Raw genomic sequence first — 27,029 nt, forward strand, 5'->3', positions numbered from 1 at the left:
AGTGATTATGAACAAATGCAAGATAAATATTTCGGATACCTTGACAGACCCCAAAGGGCACTTCCCATGCTCTGATTTACCTAGCCCCACCTCTTTGATAGCTCACACGGACAAACCCGTCTTACAGCAAGCTAGACGGTAAGTGCATGTGCATGGCCTAGCTTAAGCTCTGCAATCAGCCTCTGAGATAACAATGCTAATTTCCCCATAATACATTTATCTCCTTAGGCTTTGAAGGTTCTAATGGATTCTAATGGAGAGCCAGTGTAGTGTAGTGGTGAGAGTGACGGACTGGGAGCCGGGAGATCCGGGTTCTAGTCCCCACTTGGCCATGGAAGCTCACTGGGTGACTTTGGGCCAGTCACAGACTCTCAGCCCAACCTACCTCACAGGGTTGTTGTTGTGAGGATACAACGGTGAGGAGGAAGATAATGTAAGCCGCCTTGAGTTCCTTGCGAGAGGGAGAAAGGCGGGGTATAAATGCAATAAATAAATAAATAAATAAATTTGAAAGTTTGTATTTGAATTATAATTGCTCTACCATGTTACTTTCTCTGAAGTAATGAGTGTACATTTTAATGAATTCCCCATAGTTTATTATTATTATTATTACATTTACATCCCACCTTTCTTCCTCTTGCAAGGAACCCAAGGTGGCTTACATAGTCCTCCCCCCCCTCCATTTCATCCTCACAACAACCCTGTGAGGTAGGTTAGGCTGAGAGTCAGTGACTGGCCCAAAGTCACCCAGTGAGCTTCCATGGCCGAGTGGGGACTAGAACCTGGATCTCCTGACTCCCAGTCCAGCACTCTCGCCACTACACCACACTGGCTCTCAGTTTGAAGAAGTGTGTGTGTGTGTGTATGTGTGTGTATGTATGTATGAAGTACTGGGTTCCACCTTGCCAGAGAAGCACTATTGCCAAAGTCAGAAAGTTCCTTTAACAAATGCGTGTCTTGAGAATGTGCACAAGTTTGTCCACGTACCTAGAAGAGCACATTCGGGAACAGCTGTGTACATTTTTTTTATTTTGTGTGATAAACAAACTAAGCCCCTTTGGAATAAAACCCGGGTGTGTGTGCACCCGCCAGGATGCATTGCTGCCAAGGTCAAAAGATTCATTATACCTGTGTACTTTGGAATGTGCATATACCTACATATGTGTTTGGAGAGGACACTCTTAACCATTCCTAGGGAATGCATGCTCTCTGGTGTTTGCAGTGTGGATTTGAATGTTGGGAACACGCTCTCTCTCTCTCTCTCTCTCTCTCTCTCTCTCTCTCTTTCTCTCTCTTTTGCCCTAAACAGGACTGAATCTCCCCCCCCCCCAGCATGCAAAATGGGAGTGAGGGTGTGTTTCTTCTGCATTCCAACCTCATGCCCTATGCAGTGAGCGACTGGAGGTTGCTGCTGTGTCTGCCCTCGCTGCCTGTCCTGGCTCCTTTGTTGCTTGACAAAAGGATATTTCCCTTCCTGGGGGGTTCTTGAACTCTTGTCCCAGGAGGGCTGTCTGTGCTCTCTATAGGCACCCAACCCGGGGAACTATGCGGATGCTGGGTTGTGTGGGCTATCTTTTCCTCCCTTTGTGTGCTGTTGCATTCCAAAACAGTAGCTGTGAGAAGGAGAAAGGAATCTGAACCCCGCCTGTACAGATGCCTGGGGACTTGCCGAATCAGGGTCATCATGGCCTGTGCCACTGGGGGTGATGGAGTGAGGGCGCAATGGCAATGTTGTCGAACTGACAATGTTGTGCGTGTTGCGATGGAGGGAAGTGGACTGGATCATCCCGAGTTCAGCGGCTCCCCTCGGGTGTGTAGGTGGCATATGGGTGGTGTCTCTGGCGGAGACCCCACACAGGACTGCACTAGTCTTATCGGAACATTATTTCCGAATAACCTCATTAGACAATTTTGTGCTGCAGATGAAACCAACAAAAAATAATAGAATGCTAGAAATGTGCAAATTGCTGCAACCTAAAGTACTTGAGCATATCTTTTTGCCTTGAGGGAAAATAAATAAATTAAATGTTGTAATGAAACAAACCAATTCTGATAAAGAGAAAGGGCAGTTATACTGATTGGCCTTGGAAATTTCACATAGATCTCAACATTATTGTGCAGATAAAGCTCTGAAATTAATATTCCTAATTACAGTGTAATTAACCCAATGTGTCTGATCTTTCTGAAACAGAAAATATTTCATCTTCCTTATTGTTAGGTTTCCAATTTCTCCACACTGGCTGAGTGACAGGATTTTTTAAAATGAAATTAATACAGAAATGGAATCAAACAGAATGATGGGTAAAAATATACAAAATGAACAGACTGGAAATAGACAGATGTCTCCGTCCCTCGCAGAACTTGATCTCAAAGGAGAGTGACGCTTTTATTATTTGCTGCTAGTTTTACCTTGATTTTATTCTGTGCTGTTTTTCTGTTTTTCTTTTAATCTTAGCGCCATATGTTCTCACTGCCTAGACAACCTTGATTATTGGGTGCTTTAAAAGTACAGCAAATAAGTACATAGATAGGTAAGAGTCACACAGGCTACTTCCAAAAGCAGTAGCCCCCTGCTGCCTTTTCCCCTTCCTCCCCCAGAACACCATCCGAACTATGTGTCACCGCATTGCAGCATTGCTGCATCCAGGCTCTGATTCACTGGCTGTCGTGTATGGCGCAGGGAAGCTCAGCGCCTGGTCGTGTCTTGGGATTTCTTAGACATTACCAGGGGAAGAGGGAGAACGAGACCCGGGACTGCTATTTTCAATGTCCATCAGACAACTCCCTTCACGGCTTGTTCCTGTCATATAGTGCTGGGCCATGATTTATTTATTCTGAAAGATTAAGATCTACAGATTAAGATTAAGATTAAACATTAAGATCTATTAAGATCTATTAAGATTAAGATCGATTAAGATTAAGATTAAAGATTAAGATCTATTAAGATCTACACTAGTGCTTTTATTGGTATTGAAGTGCACTGATAACCGTTGGGGCACATTACGTATTCCGTATACTGCTTTTCTCATGTTATTTCCCACTTTTTATTCCGTATTATCCAAAATACTACCGCAATAGATGTCATCATGTCTGCTGTGAGGTATAAATGCACAAGAGGCATATAGCGTTACCACGATGGGATCGTATCGGTACAATACGAGGTGTAAGTCTGGCCAGTGAGAAAGGCCTGTCTTCATTCCATAGGATACTCATTAAATTAGTTAATTAGGGTGCAATCCTGTGGTCCCTGGAGAGTGTCCCAAGGACCATAGGACTTTTCAGATTCACCCTCCCAAAGCTGTAGATACTCCTATGACTTCGGGAGGAGGACTCCAAAATCCAGTCCCTCCCTCTCCCATGCTACCTTGCAGCTGCCACAGCTAGGGATGTCAGAGAATTTCTCCACGAATCTCCGGGGGGCCGAATGCCAATGCATTCGGCCCCCCGAAATTGGTGGAGAAATGGTCCGCCACCCCCCGCCACCCCCCCGGGATGGGACTTACCTTCTTCGAATGTCCCTGACACTGGCGGCTCCTGGCGACGGTTCAGCAGCGGTTCGGCGGCGGCGGCGGCCAGTCTTTCGACCGGCTGCCGCCGCCATTTCCAAGGTGAATTAAAAAAAACAACAACAAACATGATAGGCTACGTAAAGATTTACGTAGCCTATCATGGCTAGATTTTCAAAAAACACCGTGATAGGCTATGTAAATCCTTACGTAGCCTATCACGGCTGACTTTGGGCGGGGGGGAAAAGCGCATACGCAAATGGCAGTCGCCCATGGGTGCCGCCATTTGCATACGCGCGTTTCCCCCCCCCAAAGTCAGCCGTGATAGGCTATGTAAGGATTTACGTAGCCTATCACGGTGTTTTTTGAAAATCTAGCTGTGATAGGCTACGTAAATCTTTACGTAGCCTATCACGTTTTTTTTTTTTTTAAACTTCCTCGTTTTTCCCCGCAGAAGAACTTTCGCGGCCGGAGAGGCGGGGCGCTCCCCCCCGGCCAGAACTTCGGCGGGGAGGGATGGGGCGCCTCCCCCCCCGGCCAGAATTTCAGTGGGGAGTGACGGGGCGCCTCCCCCTGCCAAGAATTTTGGGGGGAGAAACGGAGCGCCTCCCCCCCACTGCGAAGCAAGCTGCGGGACCCGGTAAGGGACTTTCGTCCATCCCTAGCCACAGCCACCAAAAGAACCATGGTGCTTGCTTTCCAAGGTCAGAAAGGGGGCATTCCAGTGGGCTGGGGGGGGCAGAGAGAGGAGATGCCAGATTATGAAGAATCCTATAGGCAGCCCAGGCCACACACCCCGCAGTGCGCCTCCTCTAGACGGGCTCAGAGGCTGGTCTAGAGGGAAAACACAGGAGGTCGGAGAGGTGAAAATTGCCTCCAGCGCCCCTTCCAACCTGCCAGCAGTAGCCCGGAGGGCACTAGGGATGTCTGACATGGGGAAATCCAGCCCTCTTCGGGCTTGACGGATTTCCCAGGAGTCCCTAGCTCGGCTCACAGACTGCCACTGCTGTGGCAACTCTCCTGCTATCCTTGCCAGTGTCTGGCAGGAAGAGCGGAAAATTGGGTACAGCAGCAATGGGGCAGCAGCTGTGGCAGGAAGGACAACACCACAGCTGCTTCCCGCCCTGCAAAGTCTGCTTTTAGGGGTACAGGAACAAGGTCCAGTCAAAAGCTAGCAAACCCACTCCATGCCAATGAAATGACCAGATATCTCTTTCTCAGGTAGGGTTGTGAACTCTCTAGGAAAACACACACAACGGATCTGGCCTGCTATTGCACCTTTCGTGCTATTGTCTCCATGCTCTGCTTGTGGGCTTCCTACAGGCATCTGACTGGTCTGGATGAGATGGGCCTTTGGTCGGACCTGACAAGGCCTTTCTTATGCTCTCATGTTTTAAACAGGAGCTTGGTAATGCAGGCGTCAATCGGTGATGCATTTGCAGCATGGAGATAAGCATTGCTGCATAGTCTTCCCTGCAAATCAAGCACCTCTTAAAGGCCTAGGAAAATAGCCAAGAAAAAGATTAGCATATGTATTCAAAGACTAGCTGTAGCTGGGATGGACCCCAGGAGAGGAACTAGGGATGTCCTTCGCCAGGAAATCCAGCCGATCTGTGGCCCGATGGATTCCCGCAGCACCATGCAACTTGGCTTGTATTTGCAAGCTGAGCTAGGGATTTGTTCTCAAAATCTGGGAACTTTTTTGGGGGGGGAGCAATTTGCACAAACTATTCAAATGTTGCCCTTCACTTGTGCAAATTACGGCTGCAATTTGTGTACTTTGCACAAATTGCAGGTGTAATTTGTGCAAATTGCTGCCGTAAACTGTGCAAATTGCTTTACACAAATTTTTAAAAATATAAATCCATGAGCTGGCCTGACTCAATGCAGATTGAGTCAGGTAAGTTTGCAGGAAAGTGAGCCAAAGTCCGGGGGGCTGAGCTGACTAAAGCTTGGTGAGCTCCACCCCCCAGGACAGACTCCTCCAACATCCCTAAGAGGGACACTAAAACCAAACCTGCTGGAAAGAGCTTACCAGGGCCAGACAAACACATCTGTCATAAAGGAAAAAACAAAATGATACCAGGCAATTTCCATGCAATCAAATCAATTAAGACAGAGGCAAGCTGGCTCAGGAGAAGGCCAAAGGATTGGGACTGCCCGACAGAGCTTCACTAATTAAAAAAGCTTCTGATTTGCCAGGGGAAGGAAAAGGAAATCAGAACAAGCAGGGCACTGCTGGATGTTGAAAGACAGGCTTTTTGAAGATGCATCTTGTTACATTGCACAGACTTGAGCCAAGCAGAAACCATGCCAAGAACTCCTGTTTGAAACACCTCTGCAAGTTTTGCCAGGACTTTTTTTTAAAACGCTGCGGCATGATGGTGCAAAAGCAGAACGGAATGCAATGGAATGGCCACTTCAGTATTAAAAAAAAAAAAAACTGGTGAATTTTGTTGATTTGGCTCACTTGGAAGTTTCCATTGTGAGGACTATTTTCCGAAACCGCTACTAAAACGTGGTTTCTGTGGACATTTACTAGGTTGTTATATCAATCCCATCTTGTCATGTGCGAGTGGTGAATTTGGTTGGCTTGGCTCACTTGGAAGGTGCTGTTCTGGGGCATTCCACTCTGTTCCAGATGGTTTCTGGGCATGATGTGCTTAATCATGGTATAATATTTCCAGGGTTTCAGTCCTAAGATATTGTTCCGAAATCCCTCTAACACATGCCATTGTTTTCCTCAATTTCTTTTTTAAATAAAGGGCCATTCCTTCCTGTTACAGCTCTTGCTCCGCCTGTCCTGCAGCAGCATGTGAGCTAAACACTGTTACCTCCCTTCCCATTCCTTTCAGTAATGATTTATTAAAGCCTCAGGGGTGATACTCTGCTAGGACTGGGAAAGACAACGGTCTTCTCTGCTCCAGAACTCTGCTGGGACCCCGTGCAGCATCATTCCCACGGAATACCAGGGACGGTGGCAGCGTTCTTTCAGAGGACAGAAGGTCACACCTGCCCAGCCTTTCAAGCTTGTTAATATTTGACGAGCCCATGAAAGAGCTTGCGCGGTGGTGCACGTTAAAGGGCAGCCTGTCACCTAAGTCAAACAGAAAGAAGCAAACAAGCCACAGGCAACAGAGCTCAGGCAGAGGGATTTGGGGAGGAAAATGTTCTCTGTAATTCCAATTTGCATGGGGCTGTTAGCCTTTTTCTTTCTCAGACATCTCCTGAACTTCCAATGGGCCCGACAGAAACTTCCTGCTGGACCGGTGCCACTTCCTATCATTGGCAACCTGGGAATGCTCGGCTTTCAAGTCCACCATGAAACTTTGCTAAAGGTACGTTGTCTCCCTAGCGTGAGGCTGCCCAAAACAGCCTTTCTGGACTGGAAGCTGTGTTGCCTGTCAAACTGATTCAGGCTCCACACCGCTATTGGTAACATAGCAGGTTGATTAAACAGGGTTACATGCATATCCTGGGCGAGGTGCTAAAGACGGGTATGAAGCAAGGTTTCTCTTAATTCCAGTGGAAGCTGGGTTTCCCCTAAAGAGATGAATTCCTAGTGCCTGAATACAACACAGAAGCAGCAGCAGAATTGCCAGCATACTTGCAGCAGGAAGGAGAGGCCATGCTAATACTCAGCATGGCTTGTCTGTCCTGGACTGGGGTGGGGGGAAAGCCTAAGGATACGTATTTGGAAATGAGATCCAGGTTGTGCATGGATCTACTTTGGCAGCGGAAACCTAGGCAGAATGTTCCAATTTGGCCACATCCTCAAAAACAGGCAGCAGCTAGCGTGGCTGCGCTGTGACATCCCAAGGGCCCCTCTTCCTTCGAGGCCTGCCTGACGAGTGAAGTTTCCTGCATGACCAAAAACACCCGTGATTTTACAAATTCCAGAAGGTTAAAAAATGGTGCATAATGCCGTTGAGCAAGTGTTCAACAAAAAGCACACCAAACAAAATATTTGTGTATGTTCCCATGGAAAAGAAGCGATGGAAAACATGGGTGGCTGCTGCAAGAAGAGAAAGGTTTCTCAGTGAGAAATCTGTGTTGTTTGTGTGTCAAGAGGACCATTTCCATGTTAGTACAAGTAATATATATAATGATTATTGTTTTCCAGTATATATTCAATGATTATTATCTTCTAGTATTATTCTTATGCCTATTTTAATTTTATTTAATTACCTTTAGCCTAAAAAGCTGAGAAGGGCTTCTATCAGCTCTGGTGAAATCTCCCTTGCCCCCCAAGGGAAGGAGAAATAGCTTAAAAATAAAAATATATGTGAATGGTGTGATGTGTGTTCCTGAGATTTGCCTTTTATAGTGCAATGCTATGCATGTTTAGACAGAAAAATGGCCTACAACTCCCAACATGCTGGGACTTGTATTTAGTGATGGATGAGCCCATCTCCATCTGGGGTGGGGGGAGCTCAACAAACTGCCCCCCGCAGTTCACGTGTCCCGGACCTGCTCGGTGACTTTCCCTGCTCACCCCGCCTGCCCACGAGCTGTGTGAGCCGCCCCTCTTCCTTGCACCGGCTGTCAAGGGCTGGGCATGGGGATGAAGGGCCTGGGCAGCCAGCCCCCAGCCTCTCGCCCTGGCCTTCTCTAGAGGAGGCCAGGGCAAGAGCGCTGGGATACTGTCGTCACCCTTCCTCACACTGGCAGTCAAGGGCTGGCATGGGGAAGAAGGGCGTTGGCAGCCCAGGCCCCAGCGTCTCGCCCTGGCCTCCAGCAGGTGGGGGGGTGGGAGAAGAGGATAAGTGCCTCCTTCTTCCTTCCCCCCTCCTCCAGCTACAGCAGCGGCGACAAGGGACAAGCTGGTCATTCTCCATAAGGCTCTTACACTTACGGAAAATGACCAGCCTGTCCCATGCCGCTGCCACTGGAGCAAGGATGGGGGAAGGAGGAGAGGTGTTGCCTTCTTCCCCTCTTGGCGATAGGCAGCTGGCTCACTGAGGGAGCGGGTGTCCATGCTCTTGCCTGACACAGCACCCCGTGAGCCGGGCAAGAGCTCAGGTCCATGAACTGCCAAACCCACAACTTCCCGCCGAGCTTCGAGCCCCAACCGGACGCTCATGCCATCCCCACATGTAGGCCTTTATTTCTGTCCAAACGTGCATAGTGTTGCATTTTTAGCAGAGAACAGGCCTCATCTACCCCAGACACTGTAGTTGTAATTTTTCTTCCCTTAGCTGTGTCCAGTTCTGGGCATCTCACTTTAAGAAGGATGCAGACAAACTGGAGAAGGTTCAGAGGAGGGCAACAAAGATGATCAGGGGACTGGAAACAAAGCCCTATGAAGAGAGACTGAAAGAACTGGGCATGTTTAGCTTTGAGAAGACTGAGGGGAGATATGATAGCGCTCTTCAAGTACTTGAAAGGTTGTCACAGAGAGGAAGGCCAGGATCTCTTCTTGATCATCCCAGAGTGCAGGACACAGAATAATGGGCTCAAGTTCCAGGAAGCCAGGTTCCGGCTGAACATCAGGGAAAATTTCCTGACTGTTAGAGCAATACGGCAATGGAACGAATTTCCTAGGGAGGTGGTGGGCTCTCCCACACTGGAGGCATTCAAGACGAGGCTGGACAGCCACCTGTCAGGGATGCTCTGACTTGGATTCCTGCACTGAGCAGGGGGTTGGACTCGATGGCCTTGTAGGCCCCTTCCAACCCTACTATTCTATGATTCTATGATTCTAGTTTTCTTCCCTTTTCTTGAGACCTAGGAATAGTTGAGAAGGCCTTCCATCAAGGCTGGTGAAATCTGCCTTCCCCCCTCCCCCTGCCAAGGGATGGAGAAACACCTTGAAAATAAAGGGCACCCTTTGTATTTGAATGGTGTAACTCATCTGTCTGAGGTACATTAGGCCTGTTCCCTGCATAGGCCTTGGGGGTGTCTCCACGAGCGATTTACTCTGAACTGGCAGTGTTTAGAAGTCGTTAGGGATACATGACGTCGTAGCCATCCCATAGCCATCCTGGAGCTTATCACAGAAAAACCGGTTCTTCTGAAACTACTTTTAGTCCAACTGTTTTCCTTAATTCAGCTTGTCTGCACTTCTGCTGTGGTATGCACCACCTTCCACATTTACTCCAGCCTGATAGCCCTGCTCAGGGGTGTGCCTTTCACCTGGCCATGACCTCACTGACCCAGCCAAGGGGTATTTCCCCAGTGTTTTCCCTGCCTGTGTTTCCCCAGTGTTTCCACCATTTCACAGCTGGCTGTCAGAGTTCTGAGCTACTTCATGGCATTTACTTCACCTTGCCTACCACTAAACTCTGGTGGCTATCCCCGCAAAGTATCCCAGCTATGGCAAATGCAAGATAGTGTGGTAGGGGGTATAGGTATTGCTGGACAAATGTGTGATAGTGACAAAGCAACATTCAAAACCCCTTTGTAGGTGTGATTTGTTTAACTGCTTCCTTTCAGGATGTGTGATTTCTTCTATCTCACTATGCCTCTATCACACAATTGCTCTATCATGCAATTGCTCTATCACGCAATTGAGTAATTGCGTGATAGAGCAATTGCATGATAATGGCATAGCGAGATGGGGGTGTAGGTGTTGCTGGATAAATGTGTGCTAGTAACAAAGTGGCAAGATAGCGCTTTTAGAGGGGAAGAAAAAAAGAAATTGGTGGAATTGGGCATAGCTTGAAAGGATGTGTCTCCTCAGAAGTAACTCCCATTGTGGTCAATGAGGCTTGTTCGGTAAATATCCATGCTGCCTGTCTTTACTGTTTGCTTTGCTGAAAGGAAGTAATTAAGGTGTGGGGGAAAGAGAGAGAAAGAGATTGATTTGGCAAGACCATTTTATGGGATGAGACCTCCCAGGATTTTTTCCATCTGCAGCTGTGTTTCCTTACTGATTGCTTTGTTGGTGTAAGGAAGTAACTAGTGCTAAGCTTCATTCCATCACATTACGGGAGTATCAGAGGAAGGAGAAAGGAGAGCCTGGGGAGAGGGGAGCCTCTCTTATTGTTTGAGCGGCCCCTGACAGTCTGAAGACATTTACTCCAATCCCCTCACCCCACCCAGAAGTATGTTCTGCGAACAGACTTATACTGATGCAGTACACTCACTCGTGGAGCTCTGCACGGACCAAAGCACACCAAAGCCAATTCCTTGAAAAAATCTGGGTAATCCCCCTTTCATTTCTCCTTATGTTGTCATGGAGACCCCCCCGCCCCCGTCTCTTAACAGAGACCAGGCCTAATCTACCTCAGACACTTCCTCTAAAAGACATTTCTCCTTAGCAGTTCACTGCCACCAGGCACTTGGATCATGGCTTTAAAAGGGGATTTTACACACATTCATGGAGGACATCCTTATCACTGGCTGTGAACCATGATAGCAAAAGAGCAAAACCATGATAGCAAAAGCCTCTGTGTCCAGTATTTTTCTGGACATGCAACAAAGGGCTCCTTCACATGGAGCTTTTATCTTGCGATTGATATTGCTCCTTCACGGAAGTTTGTGGGCTCTTTACATGATGCCGTGATCATTCAAGGTGTCTCCTGCACTAAATGCCCTTTGTTCCATTTTTAAATAGATTGCAGAAAATGAGCTATCAAATTACCCAGTCGTGTTCCTCTTGAGTTCCCTCCGTGATAAGAGGAAAAGTGGCAAGAAGAGGAGCGAGATCAATGAAAGATATGGGAAGAAGGAGGGGGAAAGGGGAGGGGGGAAAGGAAGCGCATGAAAAAGGGAGTCGTTGTGATCCTGCATTTAAAACAGAAACAGAAAGCCCCATTTTAAAATGCAGGATTTAGGCTGGTGTGTTGTTGTTCAGTCGTTCAGTCGTGTCCGACTCTTCGTGACCCCATGGACCATAGCACGCCAGGCCTTCCTGCCCTCAGCTCTCTCCCGGAGTGTGCTCAAGTCCATATTCATTGCATCGGTGATGCTATCTAGCCATCTCATCCTTTGCTGTCCCCTTCTCCTTTTGCCTTCAGTCTTTCCCAGCATCAGGGTCTTTTCCAGGGAGTTTTCTCTTCGCATTAGGTGGCCAAAATATTTGAGCTTCAGCTTCAGTATCTGTCCTTCCAATGAGCACTCAGAGTTGATTTCCTTTAGGATGGACTGATTTGACCTCCTTGCAGTCCAGGGGACTCGTAAGAGTTTTCTGGCTGGTATAGAGATGCCCAAAGTGTGCACTTTTCCAGCTGTGCTGGTGAACTTCTCTAAGTTCTCTCAACTTTATTTTCAAGTCATTTTTCCTTCCCTTGTTTGGGTGGGCCGATTTCACCCTTTTTGTCTTTAGCCCTCAAATCAGCTGAGAAGGGCTGGTGAAATCAAATTGCTGTTAAAGCTGTAGCTAAGTAATTTCACACCAAAACCTCCTTTTGAAGTATTTTCGTTAAAGTCTGGTGACTTTGGGAGCAACACCAGAGGAGGGATGTACGAAAATTTCGCCATGGATCTCGGGAATGCACTGGCATTTGGCCCCCCGAAATCGGTGGCAGAATGGCCTGCCACCCCCCGCCACCCCCTCAGGACGAGACTTACCTTGGGTGGATCTTCCTGGCGGCAGTGGCTCCAGTGGCGGCTCCGGCGGCAGTTCGGCGGCGGCGGCAGTGGCAGCCGGTCTTCCAACCGGCTGCCACCACCGCCATTTCCAGTTTAAAAAAACAAAAACACGTGATAGGCTACGTAAAGATTTACGTAGCCTATCATGGCTAGGTTTTATAAAAAAAACCGTGATAGGCTACGTAAATGTTTACGTAACCTATCACGGCTGACTTAAAAAAAAACAAAAAAACCCTGCACGTATGCAAATGGCGGCGGCCATGGCCACTGCCATTTGCATTCCTTATTTTGGCACATCTTAGTCTACGTAAACATTTACGTAGACTAAGACGGCGAAAATAAGGGGAACGCAAATAGCGTAGCATCTACTCTATTTGTGTTCCCCTTATTTTTGCCGTCTTAGTCTACGTTAATGTTTACGTAGACTAAGACGTGCCAAAATAAGGAACGCAAATGGTGGCGGCCGTGGCCACCGCCGTTTGAGTACACGCGTTGTTGTTGGTTTTTTTTAAGTCAGACGTGATAGGCTATGTAAACATTTACATAGAATCGCTGCGGAGCACAGCCGGCCGGCCAGGATTCCAGGGGGGGAGGAACGGAGCACCTCCCCCCCCGGCAAGGATTCCGGGGGGAGGGACGGAACGCCTCTCCCCCCAACCATAAACATAATCCATCAAAGGTAAGTACCTTTCGTACATCCCTACACCAGAGTATTCTGGGAGACTGAAATGTTTTCCCATTGAGTTTGGAGTACTACTATTTTCATTGCCAGATTTCTGTCCATTTATTCAGTACCGAAAAGACTGACCTGTTTGGTCAAGGTAGTTAGCTATTTGGCCGAGATAATGGTGTGTGTGTGTGTTACGTGCAATATATCCAGACTATATACAACAATAAAAGCACAATATAAATATACATTATGGCTAAACCAAACCACAACTATATAACAGAATCAGTAGGCCATTGACCAGTGCTGGCTCCAGGTTTCTGATATTTTGGACTACAATGGCCAGCATTTCTGACCATTGGCCATGCTGCCTGAGGCTGATGGGAGCTGAAGTCCAACATTTCTGGAGGGCGCCATGTTGGGAAAGGCTGACTTAAAGCAACAAAGTGACTTTAGATCTGTAAAGAGCAATAAAAAAAGCATTGCTTATTTCTCCATTTTCCCCCAAATCTTCATTTTCTTCCGGAAAAAAAAGGTTTTTTTCCATGGCCTCAAAATTCCCAGAAATTTTATATCTCTAATCCTAACTATAAGCGACACTGTGCCCAAAGGGAGGCAGTCAGCTATGCTGCTGTTGTGTGTGGCAGTGTGTTGTTAGTCCCTTTAGGGCAGGACAGAGAGGTGGGGAAACAAATTCAGACATAGACATGGATGGGTTAAATTACTGGCCACAAATTTATTGGTTCAGCTTGGAATAGAGTTGGCGGGGGCATACGGCATAGATCCATTAATTTGACTGCCGGCCTGTAGTCGAATCCATACATCCTGGCCCACCTCCCAGGTGCCTCATTGGGGGGGCAGGAATCAGAGGCACACCCCACGGTGCAGACTGTTGAAGTGAGCCCCTTTCTGCCTCCCTGGGGTATGGCCGGATTGCAGCCCCAAGCTGAGTTGGGTCTTAATGCCACCCCCTCCATGATCCCTTAAGGGGACCCCCTCTTGAAGGAGAAAATGGGGCACTGAATCCCATTCCCCTTATCAATGGATCCCGGCTTTCCACACCTATAAAGTAATGACTTAGAAATGAAAGTTTTAAAACCAACCCTAGTCATACTTGTCAAGCCAAACGGATCCAAATATTTGTTCTTCAGTCATTAAGTCGTATCCACACCAGGCCTTCCTGTCCTGCGCTCTCTCCCGGAGTGTGCTCAAGTTCATATTCATTGCATCGGTGATGCTATCTAGCCATCTCATCCTCTGCCATCCCCTTCTCCTTTTGCCTTCAATCTTTCCCAGCATCAGGGTCTTTTCCAGGGAGTTTTCTCTTCGCATTAGGTGGCCAGAATATTTAAGCTTCAGCTTCAGTATCTGTCCTTCCAAGCAGCAGTCAGGGTTGATTTCCTTTAGGGTGGACTGATTTGACCTCCTTGCAGTCCAGGGGACTCGTAAGAGTCTTCTCCAGCACCACAGTTCGAAAGCATCAATTCTTCGGCGCTCAGCCTTCCATATAGTCCAGCTCTCACAGCCATACATTACTACTGGGAAAACCATAGCTCTGATTATACGGACCTTTGGCGGCAAGGTGATGTCTCTGCTTCTTACTATGCTGTCTAGGTTTGCCATAGCTTTCCTCCCAAGGAGCAAGCGTCTTTTAATTTCATGGCTACAGTCACCGTCTGCGGTGATCTTGGAGCCCAAGAAAGTAAAATCTGTCACTGCTTCCATTTCTTCCCCTTCTGTATGCCAGGAAGTGATGAGGCCAGATGCCATGATCTTAGTTTTTTTAATGTTGAGTTTCAAACCAGCTTTTGCACTCTCCTCTTTCACCCTCAACAAGAGGCTCTTTAGATCCTCTTTGCTTTTTGCCATTAGGGTATGGATGTACGAAAGTCACTTACCTTTTCGCAGCTTGGCTTCGCGGTGGGGGGGAGGCGCTTCGCTTTTCCCCCCGAAGTTCAGGTGAAGGGGGGGAGGCTTCCCGCCTCGCCCAGCCGAAATTCAGGCTGGGGCGGAGGCTTCCCGCCTCGCCCGGCCGAAATTCAGGCCGGGGAGAAGCGCCCCGTCTCCCCGGCCACAAAACAAAAAGTAAAAAAAAAAAAAAAAGACCCCGTGATAGGCTACTAGGGGTGCACGAAAGTCACTTACCTGGTCTCGCAGCTTTTCACGGTGGGGGGGAGGCGCTTCGCTGCTCCCCCCGCGAAGTTCAGGCCGGGGGGGGAGGCTTCCCGCCTTGCCCGGCTGCGAAATTAAAAGTTAAAAAAAAAAAAAACACCCCCTTGATAGGCTACGTGGCGATTAATGTAGCCTATCACGGCTAGATCTGCAAAGTCAGCCGTGATAGGCTATGTAAATCGTCACGTAGCCTATCACGGGTGACTTAAAAAAAAAAAAAAGTGCGTACGCAAATGGCGGCCCCCATAGGGAGCCGCCATTCGCATTCCTTATTTGGTCGCTGTAGTCTACGTAATCTTTACGTAGACTACAGTGACCAAATAAGGAACGGGAATGGCGACTCCCTATGGGGGCCGCCATTATCCACACGCGCTTTTTCTTTTCTTTTTTTAAAGTCACCCGTGATAGGCTACGTGACGATTTACGTAGCCTATCACGGCTGACTTTGCAAATCTAGCCATGATAGGCTACATTAATCGCCACGTAGCCTATCACAGGGGCGTTTTTTTTTTTCTTTTATTGGAATGGCGGCGGCGGCAGCCGGTCGAAAGACCAGCTGCCGCTCCCGCCCCGGACGAAGACCCGACGAACCCCAGACCCGCAGCCGGGAGGACATTCGCCAAAGGTAAGTCCCGTCCCAGGGGGGGTGCGGGGTGCGGGGGGGTGCGGAGAATTTCTCCCCGAAACTTGTTCGTGGGGCCGAACACGTTGACGCTTGGTCCCCCGAAGTTTCGGGGAGAAATTCTCCGCCATCCCTATAGGCTACGTGACGATTTACGTAGCCTATCACAGCTAGATTTCCAAAGTCAGCTGTGATAGCCTACGTAAATCGTCACGTAGCCTATCACGGGTGACTTTGAAAAAAAAAACGCATAGGCAAATGGCGGCGGCCCATGGGCCGCCGCCATTTGCGTTCCTTATTTTGGCACATGTAGTCTACGTAAAGATTTACGTAGACTACGGCGAGAATAACGGCAACGCAAATAGCGTGCCCTTATTTTCGCTGTAGTCTACGTAAATCTTTACATAGACTAGACGTGCCAAAATAAGGAACGCAAATGGCGGCGCCCATGGGCTGCCGCCATTTGCGTACACGCTTTTTTTTTTCAAAGTCACCCGTGATAGGCTATGTGAAAATTTACGTAGCCTATCACGGCTGACTTTGGAAATCTAGCCGTGATAGGCTACGTAAATCGTTACGTAGCCTATGCACGGGTGTGGTTGTTTTTTTTACTTAAGTTGTTTTTTTTTTTGCAATGGCGGCGGCAGCAGCCAGTCGGGAGACCGGCCGCCGCCCCCGCCCGTGACAAACCGCTGCCGAACCGCCGCTGGGACCCGCTGCCGGGAGGGACATTCGCCAAAGGTAAGTCCCGTCCCGGGGGGGACGGGGGGGCGGGAATTTCACCGCCGATTTCGGGGGGCCGAATGCATTGGCGCTCGGCCCCCGAAGATTCGGGGAGAAATTCTCCACCATCCCTACATTGGGGTGGTATCGTCTGCATATCTGAGGTTGTTGATAATTCTCCCAGCAATCTTAATTCCGACCTCTGATTCATCCAACCTGGCGTTTCTCATGATGTACTCAGCATATAAGTTAAATAAGCAGGGAGACAATATACAGCCTTGGCGTACTCCTTTCACAATTTTGAACCAATCGGTTGTTCCATGTTTGGTTCTTACTGTTGCTTCTTGACCCTCGTACAGGTTTCTCAGGAGACAGGTAAGGTGGTCTGGTACTCCCATCTCTTTAAGAATTTGCCACAGTTTGTTGTGATCCACACAATCAAAGGCTTTAGTGTAGTCAATGAAGCAGAAATAGATGCTTTTCTGGAATTCTCTTGCTTTCTCCATGATGCAGCGAATGTTGGCGATTTGATCTCTAGTTCCTTTGCCTCTTCGAAACCCAGCTTGTACTTCCGGTAGTTCTCGGTTCACATACTGCTGAAGCCTAGCTTGTAGGATTGTGAGCATCACCTTGCTGGCATGTGAAATAAGCACAATTGTACAGTAGTTTGAACACTCTTTGTCATTGCCCTTCTTTGGAATTGGAATGTAAACTGACCTTTTCCAGTCTTGTGGCCACTGCTGAGTGTTCCAAATTTGTTGGCATATTGAGTGCAGCACTTTAACAGCATCATTTTTTAGGGAGGAAGGGAGGAAAGCTCAAAAAGAACTGTTTAAGCAGAAAGGAGACAGATGATGGGAACGAGACAAACACCTCCAGTTTTCTTACTTGCAGTATTTATGGAAGAAGAGCGAGCAACAGAGAGCATGTTTCTTACAATAAATTATAATCCAGCTGGTTCTTTACCCCTGTCTTTTAGATGTATGCCTTTTTTAATGCTGTTGGTGTCCTGTCCACCACCTCGGGGTTCTAAGACACTTTACAATTATTAACTTTATTTGATTTTTTTAAAAAAATGCAGATCCAGAAGCTACAAAGAAAGGCAGAGGGAGATTGCAGCGTCCCAGAGGGATAAACAGCTGGGTACAAACAGTGTCCTATAGCGATGGAAGTTAATGCAGCCCCAGGTCATCTCATTCGTCTCCCCACCCCACCCCACACCCCACCACCCTGTTCTCTTTCCTCCCTTAGAAATGAAAAGGGGGGAGGGAACAGAGGGGGATAAGGAGAGCTGCACCTCTCGGAGGAGGAGGAAACGGGACTCTGTGGCCAGGAGGTAGGAAAGTGGAAAAGGAGCTGGATCCAGCCACACAGAAGCAAAGCCGGTCTTGTCCGTCCAGCCAGCAGCAAGAGCAGACCCTGAGAGATCTCGGAGCAGTGCGATTCCGGCCCCACCCCCACGAGGAAACTTCCTCTTTCTTGACTGCCCCCCATGGCATAAAACTTCTCCAAACGTCCCCAAGTGCCACTCCTGCAGCAGGCTCCCTTCTAAGCCCGGCCTAGGTTCACAGTGGTAGGCTGGGAGTGGCAGGGACCCGGCTGAGACCTGGCTCTAAAAAAAGTCCCGGGTCTTTGTCCCAGTGAGACCCACCACCACTGCACCCCTGGCTACTAGTCCTGATGGCTATGTGCTACCTCCAGTACCAGAGGCAGTAGGCCTATATACACCAGTTGCTGGGGAACTTGGACGGGAGGGTGCTGGTGCATCCCTGTCCTGCTTGTGGATTTCCCCCAGGCAGCTGGTTGTCCACTGTGTGAATAGAAAGCTGGACTAGATAGACGCTTGGTCTGATCCAGCATGGCTCTTCTTATGTTCTTATGGCAGCTCTGGGTGCAAAGGATAGACTGTCTTGCTCCCAGTGCATCCTGGAGTATGTTTGCCCCTTGGGAAGGCGAGAGACACCAGCTGACCTGAGAGAGAAGCTGGTGACTTATCAATGCAGCATTTTTAGCCCAACCCTACTATTCACACACACCAGATTAAATGTTTGTGATGATCCCTGAAGCCTCCCAGTTAAATCAAAAGAAGAATTTGCAAACAATGTGTTGAAAGCACAAGTTTACCAGACAATCCATTGACAAATTCCCAGAACTTAAGAGTGGATACTACTGGTAAGAAGGCTATAAGCCGTAGGAGAACAACTTACTTATTCCTATCATTTGGACATGGCCAAAGCCGTATTGAGTGTACATGAGGCAATTTTCAAATACTATAGCCATTCTTAAAACTAAATAGGACAAGGGTGGGATTGGGCTCTCTGGGGCCTGACTGAAGCATCTTTCCAAGGGCCATGAAAACATGATGCCAACCCTGCAACCTTTAGGCTTTCTGCCAATTCCAGCTTCAGGATGAGTAAGAGGTGAAAACCCCATAGCTACAGCCTGCAAAGTTCACTGAACTACCAGGATCCTTGGCTTGTGGTTTCCACACACCCTACAGAGTCTCTTGTTGATGATGTGCATCTTTGTCTTCCAGATGGCCTCAATGTATGGGGATGTCTATACCATCTGGCTGGGACACGACCCTGTGGTCGTGCTGAATGGCTTCAAGGCAGTGAAAGAGGTCCTGATCAACAACTCTGAGGATTTTGCAGAGCGTCCTATCGCACCTTTCCATGAGGCTCTACTTGGCAACTCACGTGGTATTTGTCACAGTGGGACAGCTTTTTTTAATGGGAATTCCAATAAATTCCACAGGAATTAAATTTGGGGTAGAAACCAACTCCTCTGCCAATTCCACTCTGGACAGCATTCATACTACTTGTATACCGCCTGATAGCCTAAGATCTCTAAGCAAGTCACATAAAAAGTGCAATATAAAAACCAATGTAAAAACATTAAATAAATAAAATAAAAAAAATAAAAACTTTAAAAACATTGCAAGATCAATAGAACAGAGCAGTGCCATTATAAGTCAGGAAAAGCCTGAGTAAACAGATACATCTTCAAGAGGCATCTAAAGCTCACCACAATTTCTGCCTCTTGGACCACGTGTGGGAGAGCATTCCAGAGGGTGGAACGCTCTCCCACATTTTAAATGCAATGACAGCATCTAAGTCTTGGTGTCAGGTAGGGTTGGCAATGAATCCAGAATGGTATTGGTGGAACTGGGTTCCACCCTACATTTTTGTGGACAGAATTGCTGTGGAATGCATTGGAATTCCAGTGGGTTTCTGGTAGACCTGGAAGGTTCACCCAACTTCTGTGCTGGTGATGCTGAAACTTCATATATGTTACAATGGGGCAATGTTGGGTTAATGTCTTCGTTGGTGTATTCCAGCTACCAGAGGCTGTAGTCTGGGTATTGCTGGAAGCGTTCTTTCTAGCGCCTCCTCCTACAGCAGGCAACACTTCAGCAGGGGCAGGGTTGGTGGGGAGCACCCAATCCACACTTTCTGAACCATAACCTATACAGATGCTCTGGAGGTTCCCAGGCCTGTTACTGTAGTTGTCATGATGCAATGCAACTTTGCATGCACGGAAGCACCTGGGCCCTCCATGCAGAATCTGGAAGGTCCAAGACAGAGCCATGGTGGAACCTGGCTACTTTTGGGTGGAGCCTAGCCCAGCCTGACACTTACTGGCTAATTGGACTCCCAAAGTGGTTACCAGAATATGATTGTCTTGGTTAGGCTAGTAAAATAATTGTAAACTGCCCCAAGGGCATCTTCAAGTTGGGTGGTAGAATCATAGAATAGTAGTCATAGAATAGTAGGGTTGGAAGGGGCCTACAAAGCCATCGAGCCCAACCCCCGAATGGTATGCACATTTAATAATAAAAACTATTGACTGGTATAGAATACCATTTTTTTTTTAAGTATTAGGGTGCAATCCTATGGGTTGTACCCTCAATTATCATAAACCCCCCAACTCAGAGGCTTACGAGCATCCAACCTCAGCTTCTTCAGCATCAGTGGTTGGGGTTTTCCATGGGGTTTTCTTGGCAAGAATACTGGAGTGGGTTGCCATTTCCTTCTCCAGTGGACCACATTTTGTCAGAATTCTCTGCCATGACCTGTCCGTCTTGGGTGGCCCTGCACGGCATAGCTTATGGCTTCACTGAGTTACGCAAGCCCCTTCGCCACAACAAGGCAGTGATCCATGAAGGGGAAAGCAGAAGAGACTGTGTTAATTGGCTATGCTCCAGGAACCAAAGGGTACAGAGTGATGATTTTAAAAACAGGTGAAGTCCAGCACAAGGCACATGGTCTATTTTGATTAACAAAACAGAGCTGATAAGAGAGAATTGTATTATACAGCTCAGAAAAGCCTGATGATGGATACAGCTCAGAGAAGCCGTATGACTGGAATACAGAAATGGGATAACAGAGCCCTCACTACCAGAAACACATCCTGAAATAGATATGGAGCAGGAAGATGAGGTCAATGATGCAAGGGGCGAACCAGAGACAAAGGCAGTACAGCTGAATAAGGGGATGTAGATGACGACACAGATGTGCTGGAAGATACTGCAACAGAGGATTAGATTCCAGAATCAGCTCTCAGATGTTCATCATAACCCAACAAAAATATACCAGCCTGATGGCTATCCTACCTCACAAGGTAGGTACCACCCCATGGACCATCAGCTTGGGAGGAAATTGAACAAATGCCAAAGGCTGAGGCCAGCTGATGGAGGGAAGCAGCCGAAGAGGAAACAGAGGCCCTGCATAAGAACAATATGTGGATCCTAACCAAAGTACTGCCAGGCAAGAAAGCCGAGGGATGCAAATGGGTCTTCAGGATAAAGCCAGGTGCAGAAGGTGGAGTGGAACACTACAAGGTGAGACTTGTGGCCAAAGATTTCTACAGACGTGTAGAGAAGATTTCGATGAAACTTTCACCAGGGTTGTGAAATACAGCACCATCAGAATACTCCTGAGTCTAGCAGCCTCCAGGAAGATGCAAGTAAGGCACCTAGACATGAAGACTGCTTTTCCACATGGAGAGATAACAGAGGAACGGTATATGGAACAACCTCCAGGTTTCACAAACCCCAAGCAAGCAAATCTTGTGTGCAAGCTCAAGAAAGGACTGCATAGACTTAAACAGGCAGCCAGAGCCTAGAATGAGAAATTACATAAAATGCTCACAGAGCAAGGCTTCAAATTACGTGAGGCAGGTCCATGTCTGTATACCAGAAACAAAAATGGACATTTACCTTTGAGTCTTGCATATGCAGATGATCTCATCATGTTAACACAAAAGGATGAGGACTATGCAGGAATTGTACACCACCTAAACAAGGAAGTGGACATAAAAGGATTAAAAAATGCAACTTACTATTTAGGCATTCAGAGTGAAAGAGAAGAGGATGGCTCCTATCTTCTGAGCCAACAATAAAAGAATATGCTTAACCAGTACAACCAGACCAGACACAACAATGCTGTATGGATCCTAAGCAGAAAAACCAGCTACCCACTGAAAGAGACTGGAGTAGATACTTAAAAGGGACTATGGACTTGCCAGCTGGTAGCAATCCAGAACTGGTAGGCTACACTGGAGCAGACTGGGCCGGAGACGTTTCCAACTACAAGTCCACCAGTGGATACTTGTTCATGTATGGGAATGGACCGGTCTCCTGGGCCAGCCAAAAACAAACAGCAGCAGCCCTATCATGCACAGGATCTGAATACGCAGCAGCAGATGCATAGCTGCTGATGGACCTTGGGATAGATGAACAAAAACCAATTCAGATTATGGAAGACAACTAGAGCTGTATCAGACTTTTTCAAAATGAGAAAATGCAAGCACACACCAAGCGTTAGGGATGTCAGAGAAATCTGCCGCGGACCCCAATGAAGTCAGATTCAAAGGAATCCGGCCTCCAGAGTCCGCAGCAGAATGGGGCACTCACCTCGCCCCCACCCCCAGAATCCACTTTGAAGCCGGCTCCTCTCCGCGGCCAGCTCTGAATAGCCAGCAATACGGACGCCATTGCCATGCTGTATCGCTGAGGAGGAAGGAGTCTGGACGCAAATGACGTCCACTATGCCATTTGCAGCCGTAAAGTTCTTCCATTAACCTAAAGGCAGCCGTAAATGGCTGCATTTAGCTTAAACTAAGGGCTTTATGGCCACAAATGGCGTCCACTACGCCATTTGTGGCCATGGTTTTTCCTGCGATAGGCTAGCCTATCCAGCCTAGCCATTTACGGCTGCATTTAGGTTAATCTAAGAGCTTTGCAGCCGTAAATGGCGTAGTGGACGCCATTTGTGTCTGGAGTCCTTCCTCCTCAGCGATACGGCACGGCAATGGCAGCCATATCGCTGGCTATACAGAGCTGGCCAGCGGCTCCGTGGAATCGCTGTGGAGCGGAGCTGGCCCACAAGGATTCTGGGGGGAGGAACGGATTGCCCCCCAAGGACCCTCCCCCAGGACGGAAGGTAGGGGTTTCGTACATCCCTACCAAGCGTATGCGGGAAAGTACCATTTGGTGCGCGACTTAAAAGAACAAGGGATTATTAAAATAAGCTGCTGACCAACTGCAGAAATGACAGCAGACATCTTAACCAAGACACTGCCAAGAGGATGCTTTAAGAATTTGCAACTCAAGATGAGGCTTCAGGACTCTTGCATTCGACGTTGAAGAGGGGTGTTGGGAATATTGCAACCTCGTCTGCAAGTTACTGGAAGGGGGCAGTGTTGCAGTTAGTTTAGGGGAATTTTGCCCACATCTAGGCTTAGGATCTCTATAGCCTACAGTGTGGTTTCCTGTGATTTCTTCCTTTTGCTCCTCTCCTTCCTCCTCCTTGCCTCCAACTTCCACCATTGTTGGGAACACATGTGTTTGGTCTCGCTCCTACTGGTGTAATAGAACATTAAATGGACTGAACAAACACTTTTTGAAACTACGCTGTACCTGCATTGAATATGCAAGAATATTTGCAAGTAAACTGTTTTCTTTCTTTCACTGAAGAAAGGTGTGGTCTCCTTTTGTTATCCTAAGATAGCCTGTGTGCATGTGGAACTGCTAATCGCTCATTCTGTTTTGCCTTTTTGTTTTTTCTCTGCTAATTTCCTTTCTAACGGGAGGCATCTTTATTTAATAATCCCATCAAGGAAGGCTTCCTCAGAAGATCTCAGGGGTCGACCGGGTATATATAAGGGGACATAGTCAGCTAGGTATACTGGTCTCAAGTCATTCAGGGATTTGTATGTGAACATCAAAGCCTAGAACATACAGTCAGGGCCAGAAATATTGGAACAAGGATAACTGTTTTGGCAGTTGGCCTCTGTACACCACCACATTGAAGATGAAAGGAAACACACCCAGATGGGAGCGAACTGTAGGGATGGTGGAGAATTTCTCCCCGAATCTTCGGGGGGCCGAGCGCCAACGCATTCGGCCCCCCAAAATCGGTGGTGAAATTCTCCGCCACCCCCCCGCCACCCCCCCGGGATGGGACTTACCTCTGGCCAATGTCCCTCCCGGCGGCGGGTCCCGGCGGCAGTTCATCAGCCTTTCGTCGGGGGCGGGGGCGGCAGCCGGTCTTCTGACCAGCTGCCGCCGCTGCCATTACAAAGTAAAGTGTAAAAAAACCCCCAAAACCCATGATAGGCTACGTAACGATTAACGTAGCCTATCACGGCTAGATTTCCAAAGTCAGCCGTGATAGGCTACGTAAATCGTTACGTAGCCTATCACGGGTGACTTTGAGAAAAAAAAAAGCGCGTACGCAAATGGCGGCGTCCTATGGGCACCGCCATTTGCGTTCCTTATTTGGTCCTGGTTGTCTACGTAAAGATTTACGTAGACTACGTTGTAGTCTACGTAAATCTTTACATAGACTACCGGGACCAAATAAGGAATGCAAATGGCGGCACCCATAGGGCACCGCCATTTGCGTACGCGCTTTTTTTTTTTTTTCCAAAGTGACTTTGGAAATCTAGCCGTGATAGGCTACGTAAATCGTTACGTAGCCTATCACGGGGAGGGTTTTTTTTGTTTTTTTACTTTTTGTTTCGCGGCCGGGGAGACAGCGCGCTTCTCCCCGGCCTGAATTTCGGCCGGGCAAGGTGGGGCACCTCCCCCCCCAGCCTGAATTTTTTTAGGTGTTTACTGGCAAAGGCTAATCTGGCCTTTCGGTTCTTGAGCATTACCAGTGGTTTGCACCTTGTTGTGAAGCTTCTCTATTTACATTCATAAAGCCGTCTCTTGACTGTAGATGTTGACAATGACATGCCTACCTCCTCAAGAGCATTCTTGACCTGGCTAGATGTTGTGAACAGGTTCCTCTTCACCATGAGCAGAATTCCACAGTCATCCACTTTAGTTGTCTTCTGTGGTCTTCCAGGCCTTCTGCTGTTGCTGAGCTTGCCAGTTAATTCCTTCTTTTTCAGGATGTTCCAAACTGTTGTATTGGCCACTCCCACTGTTTTTGCTATCTCTCTGATGGGTTTATTTTGTTTCCTCAGCCTAATGATGGCCTCCTTCACTCTCATGGACACCTCTTTGGACCTCATGTTGGGGGTTCCAGTGAACAGCTATCAAATGCAAATGTAACACTCAGAACCACCTCCAGGCCTTTCATCTGCTTGCTTGGTCAGGGGGTACCCAGGAAACAGGCCACACCTGGCCATGCAGCTGCTTGTCAGCCATTTGTTCCATTACTTATGAGCCCCCAACGATGGGGGGGATGTATGCCCCTGGCTGTACTTCCTGAATGGTTTGTGCCCCACTTTTGTCAAACCCCTTGAATTACAGCTGAAAGTCCTGACTTTGCTCTCATCTGGGTGTGTTTCCTTTTAACTTCAATGTGGTGGTGTACAGAGGCCAACAGTTATCCTTGTTCCAATATTTCTGGCCCTGACTGTAGCTTCATGGCTAACAGGCAGCCAGTGCAGTTCTTTTAACACAGTTGTAATATATGTATATCTAGGTGCTCCACTGAGCATCCTAGATGTGCACTCTGCACTAGCTACAGCTTCTGAACCTAGTGCAAGGACAGCGCCATGTAGAGTGCTTTCTAGTAGTCTAATCATGAGGTTACCAGTGCAAGGATCACAGTGGCTAGGCTATCCCTCTTCAGGAATGGACATAGTTGGTGAACCAGCCAAAGCTGGTAATGGGTGCTCTGAGCTACTGAGGTCACTTGGGCCTCTATTGACAAAGATGGTTCCAGAAGCACCCCCAGTCTATGTACCTGCTCCTTCAGAGGGAGTGCAATCCCATCTAGAACAGATAAACAGGCCAAATCCCAGACCTCAGAACCAGGTTTTAGATCAACCTTCTCCACCCTGGGTTCCTCCAGATGTTTGGGACTTTTGTTCCCTGACCACTGGCCATTCTGGCTAGAGCTGTTGGGACTTGTAGTCCAAAACAACTGGGTGGCTCTAGATTGAACACGGAATAATGGGCTCAAGTTACAGGAAGCCAGATTCTGGCTGAACATCAGGGAAAACATCCTGACAGTTAGGGCAATACGACAATGGAGCCAACTACCTAGGGAGGTGGTGGGCTCTCCCACACTGGAGGCATTCAAGATGAGGCTGGACAGCCACCTGTCAGGGATGCTTTGACTGGGATTTCTGCATTGAGCAGGGGGTTGGACTTGATGGTCTTATAGGTCCCTTCCAACCCTACTATTCTATGATTCTAAGGAGAAGGCTGTTTTGAGACCATCCACATGCATTTTGTGATTTTCTTTTCAATGATGGCTATGATGCACACACATGTGATGCTTGCACATTGCAGTCCGAACATGAAAAAGGTTAAAAGCCCTAAAATAACATCCAGCATATGCACTCCACCCAGCCTCAACCACAGAAATAGAACTGTAACTTGAGATATAACTGCAGTTTCTTGCTAAGAAAGCCTCCTCAAACACACCAAAACTGTGTCTCTATAATGCCAGGTCTCATTTTTTCCAATGGCCATGAATGGAAGCAGCAGAGGCGGTTTGCCGATATGACACTGCGGAAGTTGGGCGTGGGGAAGAAGAGTCTGCAGAAATGCATTTACCAAGAAGCCAATAATTTGATTGAAGCCTTCACACAAGAGAAAGGTAAAAAGCCTTTTCCTCATTCTAAAGGCTGGTGAAAAAGTCAATTTATGAATGGCAGACAGGTATTTCATAAGACCTGCCTTGCTGGGTCACATCCAGGTACACCTGGCCCAGAATTGTGTTTCCAACAGTGCATGATTCTGGGCAATCCAAAGCAGGCTGTGAAGGTGATGGCAATCTTTTCCTGAAGACCAAGAAAAGTAAGCACATCTTCATCTAGCACTCAAAGGACATCAGTGAAGATAGCAAGTGAGCCTCCCAGGAGAGGACATAAACAGGGGTACCACAACTGAGAAGGTCCTACCCACAATCACTGCCTGCCTCACTTTAGGTGGCGGACGACCCCAGTGGAGGGCCTCCCATGATCACGATAGTGGATGGGCAGGTTGATGTGGGAGTAGGTCTTCCTTCAAGTATCCATGCTTCAAGCCATGTAGGACTTTGGGCTCTGGTCAGAAATGGAATGAAAGCTAATAAAGCTATTCATGTACTGGTGAGATGTGTACCCAGTGACAAGTCCAAGAAATCAGCCTGAGAGCTACACTTTCAAAACAGTGTTCAGAGGTGAATTCCAGTGTTCTAATCCAGGGGTGGGGAACATTTTTTGTCCCAGCAGCTGAATTCCAATTGGAGAAGAGTCTTGGTGGCTGCATTCTGGCAATGGGAAGGGCTACGGGCATGGGTGGGGCCAAGGACAGATATATCAATTTGAACATTTTCCCACCAAGCATAGAAAG

At 47.8% G+C, this 27,029-nt stretch overlaps 1 protein-coding gene across 1 annotated transcript in view; it reads left to right on the top strand.

Moving 5' to 3' along the window:
* Positions 1-6,614: 6,614 nt before the first annotated feature.
* Positions 6,615-27,029, top strand: part of LOC146351727 (cytochrome P450 2J5-like) — a 38,351-nt gene continuing 17,936 nt past the window's right edge. Inside the window, exons 1-3 of the mRNA XM_084847692.1 lie at positions 6,615-6,844; positions 18,762-18,927; positions 26,143-26,292. Of these exons, the coding sequence (XP_084703818.1) occupies positions 6,674-6,844; positions 18,762-18,927; positions 26,143-26,292 (487 nt within the window). The 5' untranslated portion in view covers positions 6,615-6,673. The remainder of the gene's footprint in view (positions 6,845-18,761; positions 18,928-26,142; positions 26,293-27,029) is intronic.

Source organism: Heloderma suspectum, chromosome 3, assembly GCF_057233095.1.
Source record: "Heloderma suspectum isolate Gila_16-S chromosome 3, 16-S_ref, whole genome shotgun sequence".
Taxonomy (NCBI): domain Eukaryota; kingdom Metazoa; phylum Chordata; class Lepidosauria; order Squamata; family Helodermatidae; genus Heloderma; species Heloderma suspectum.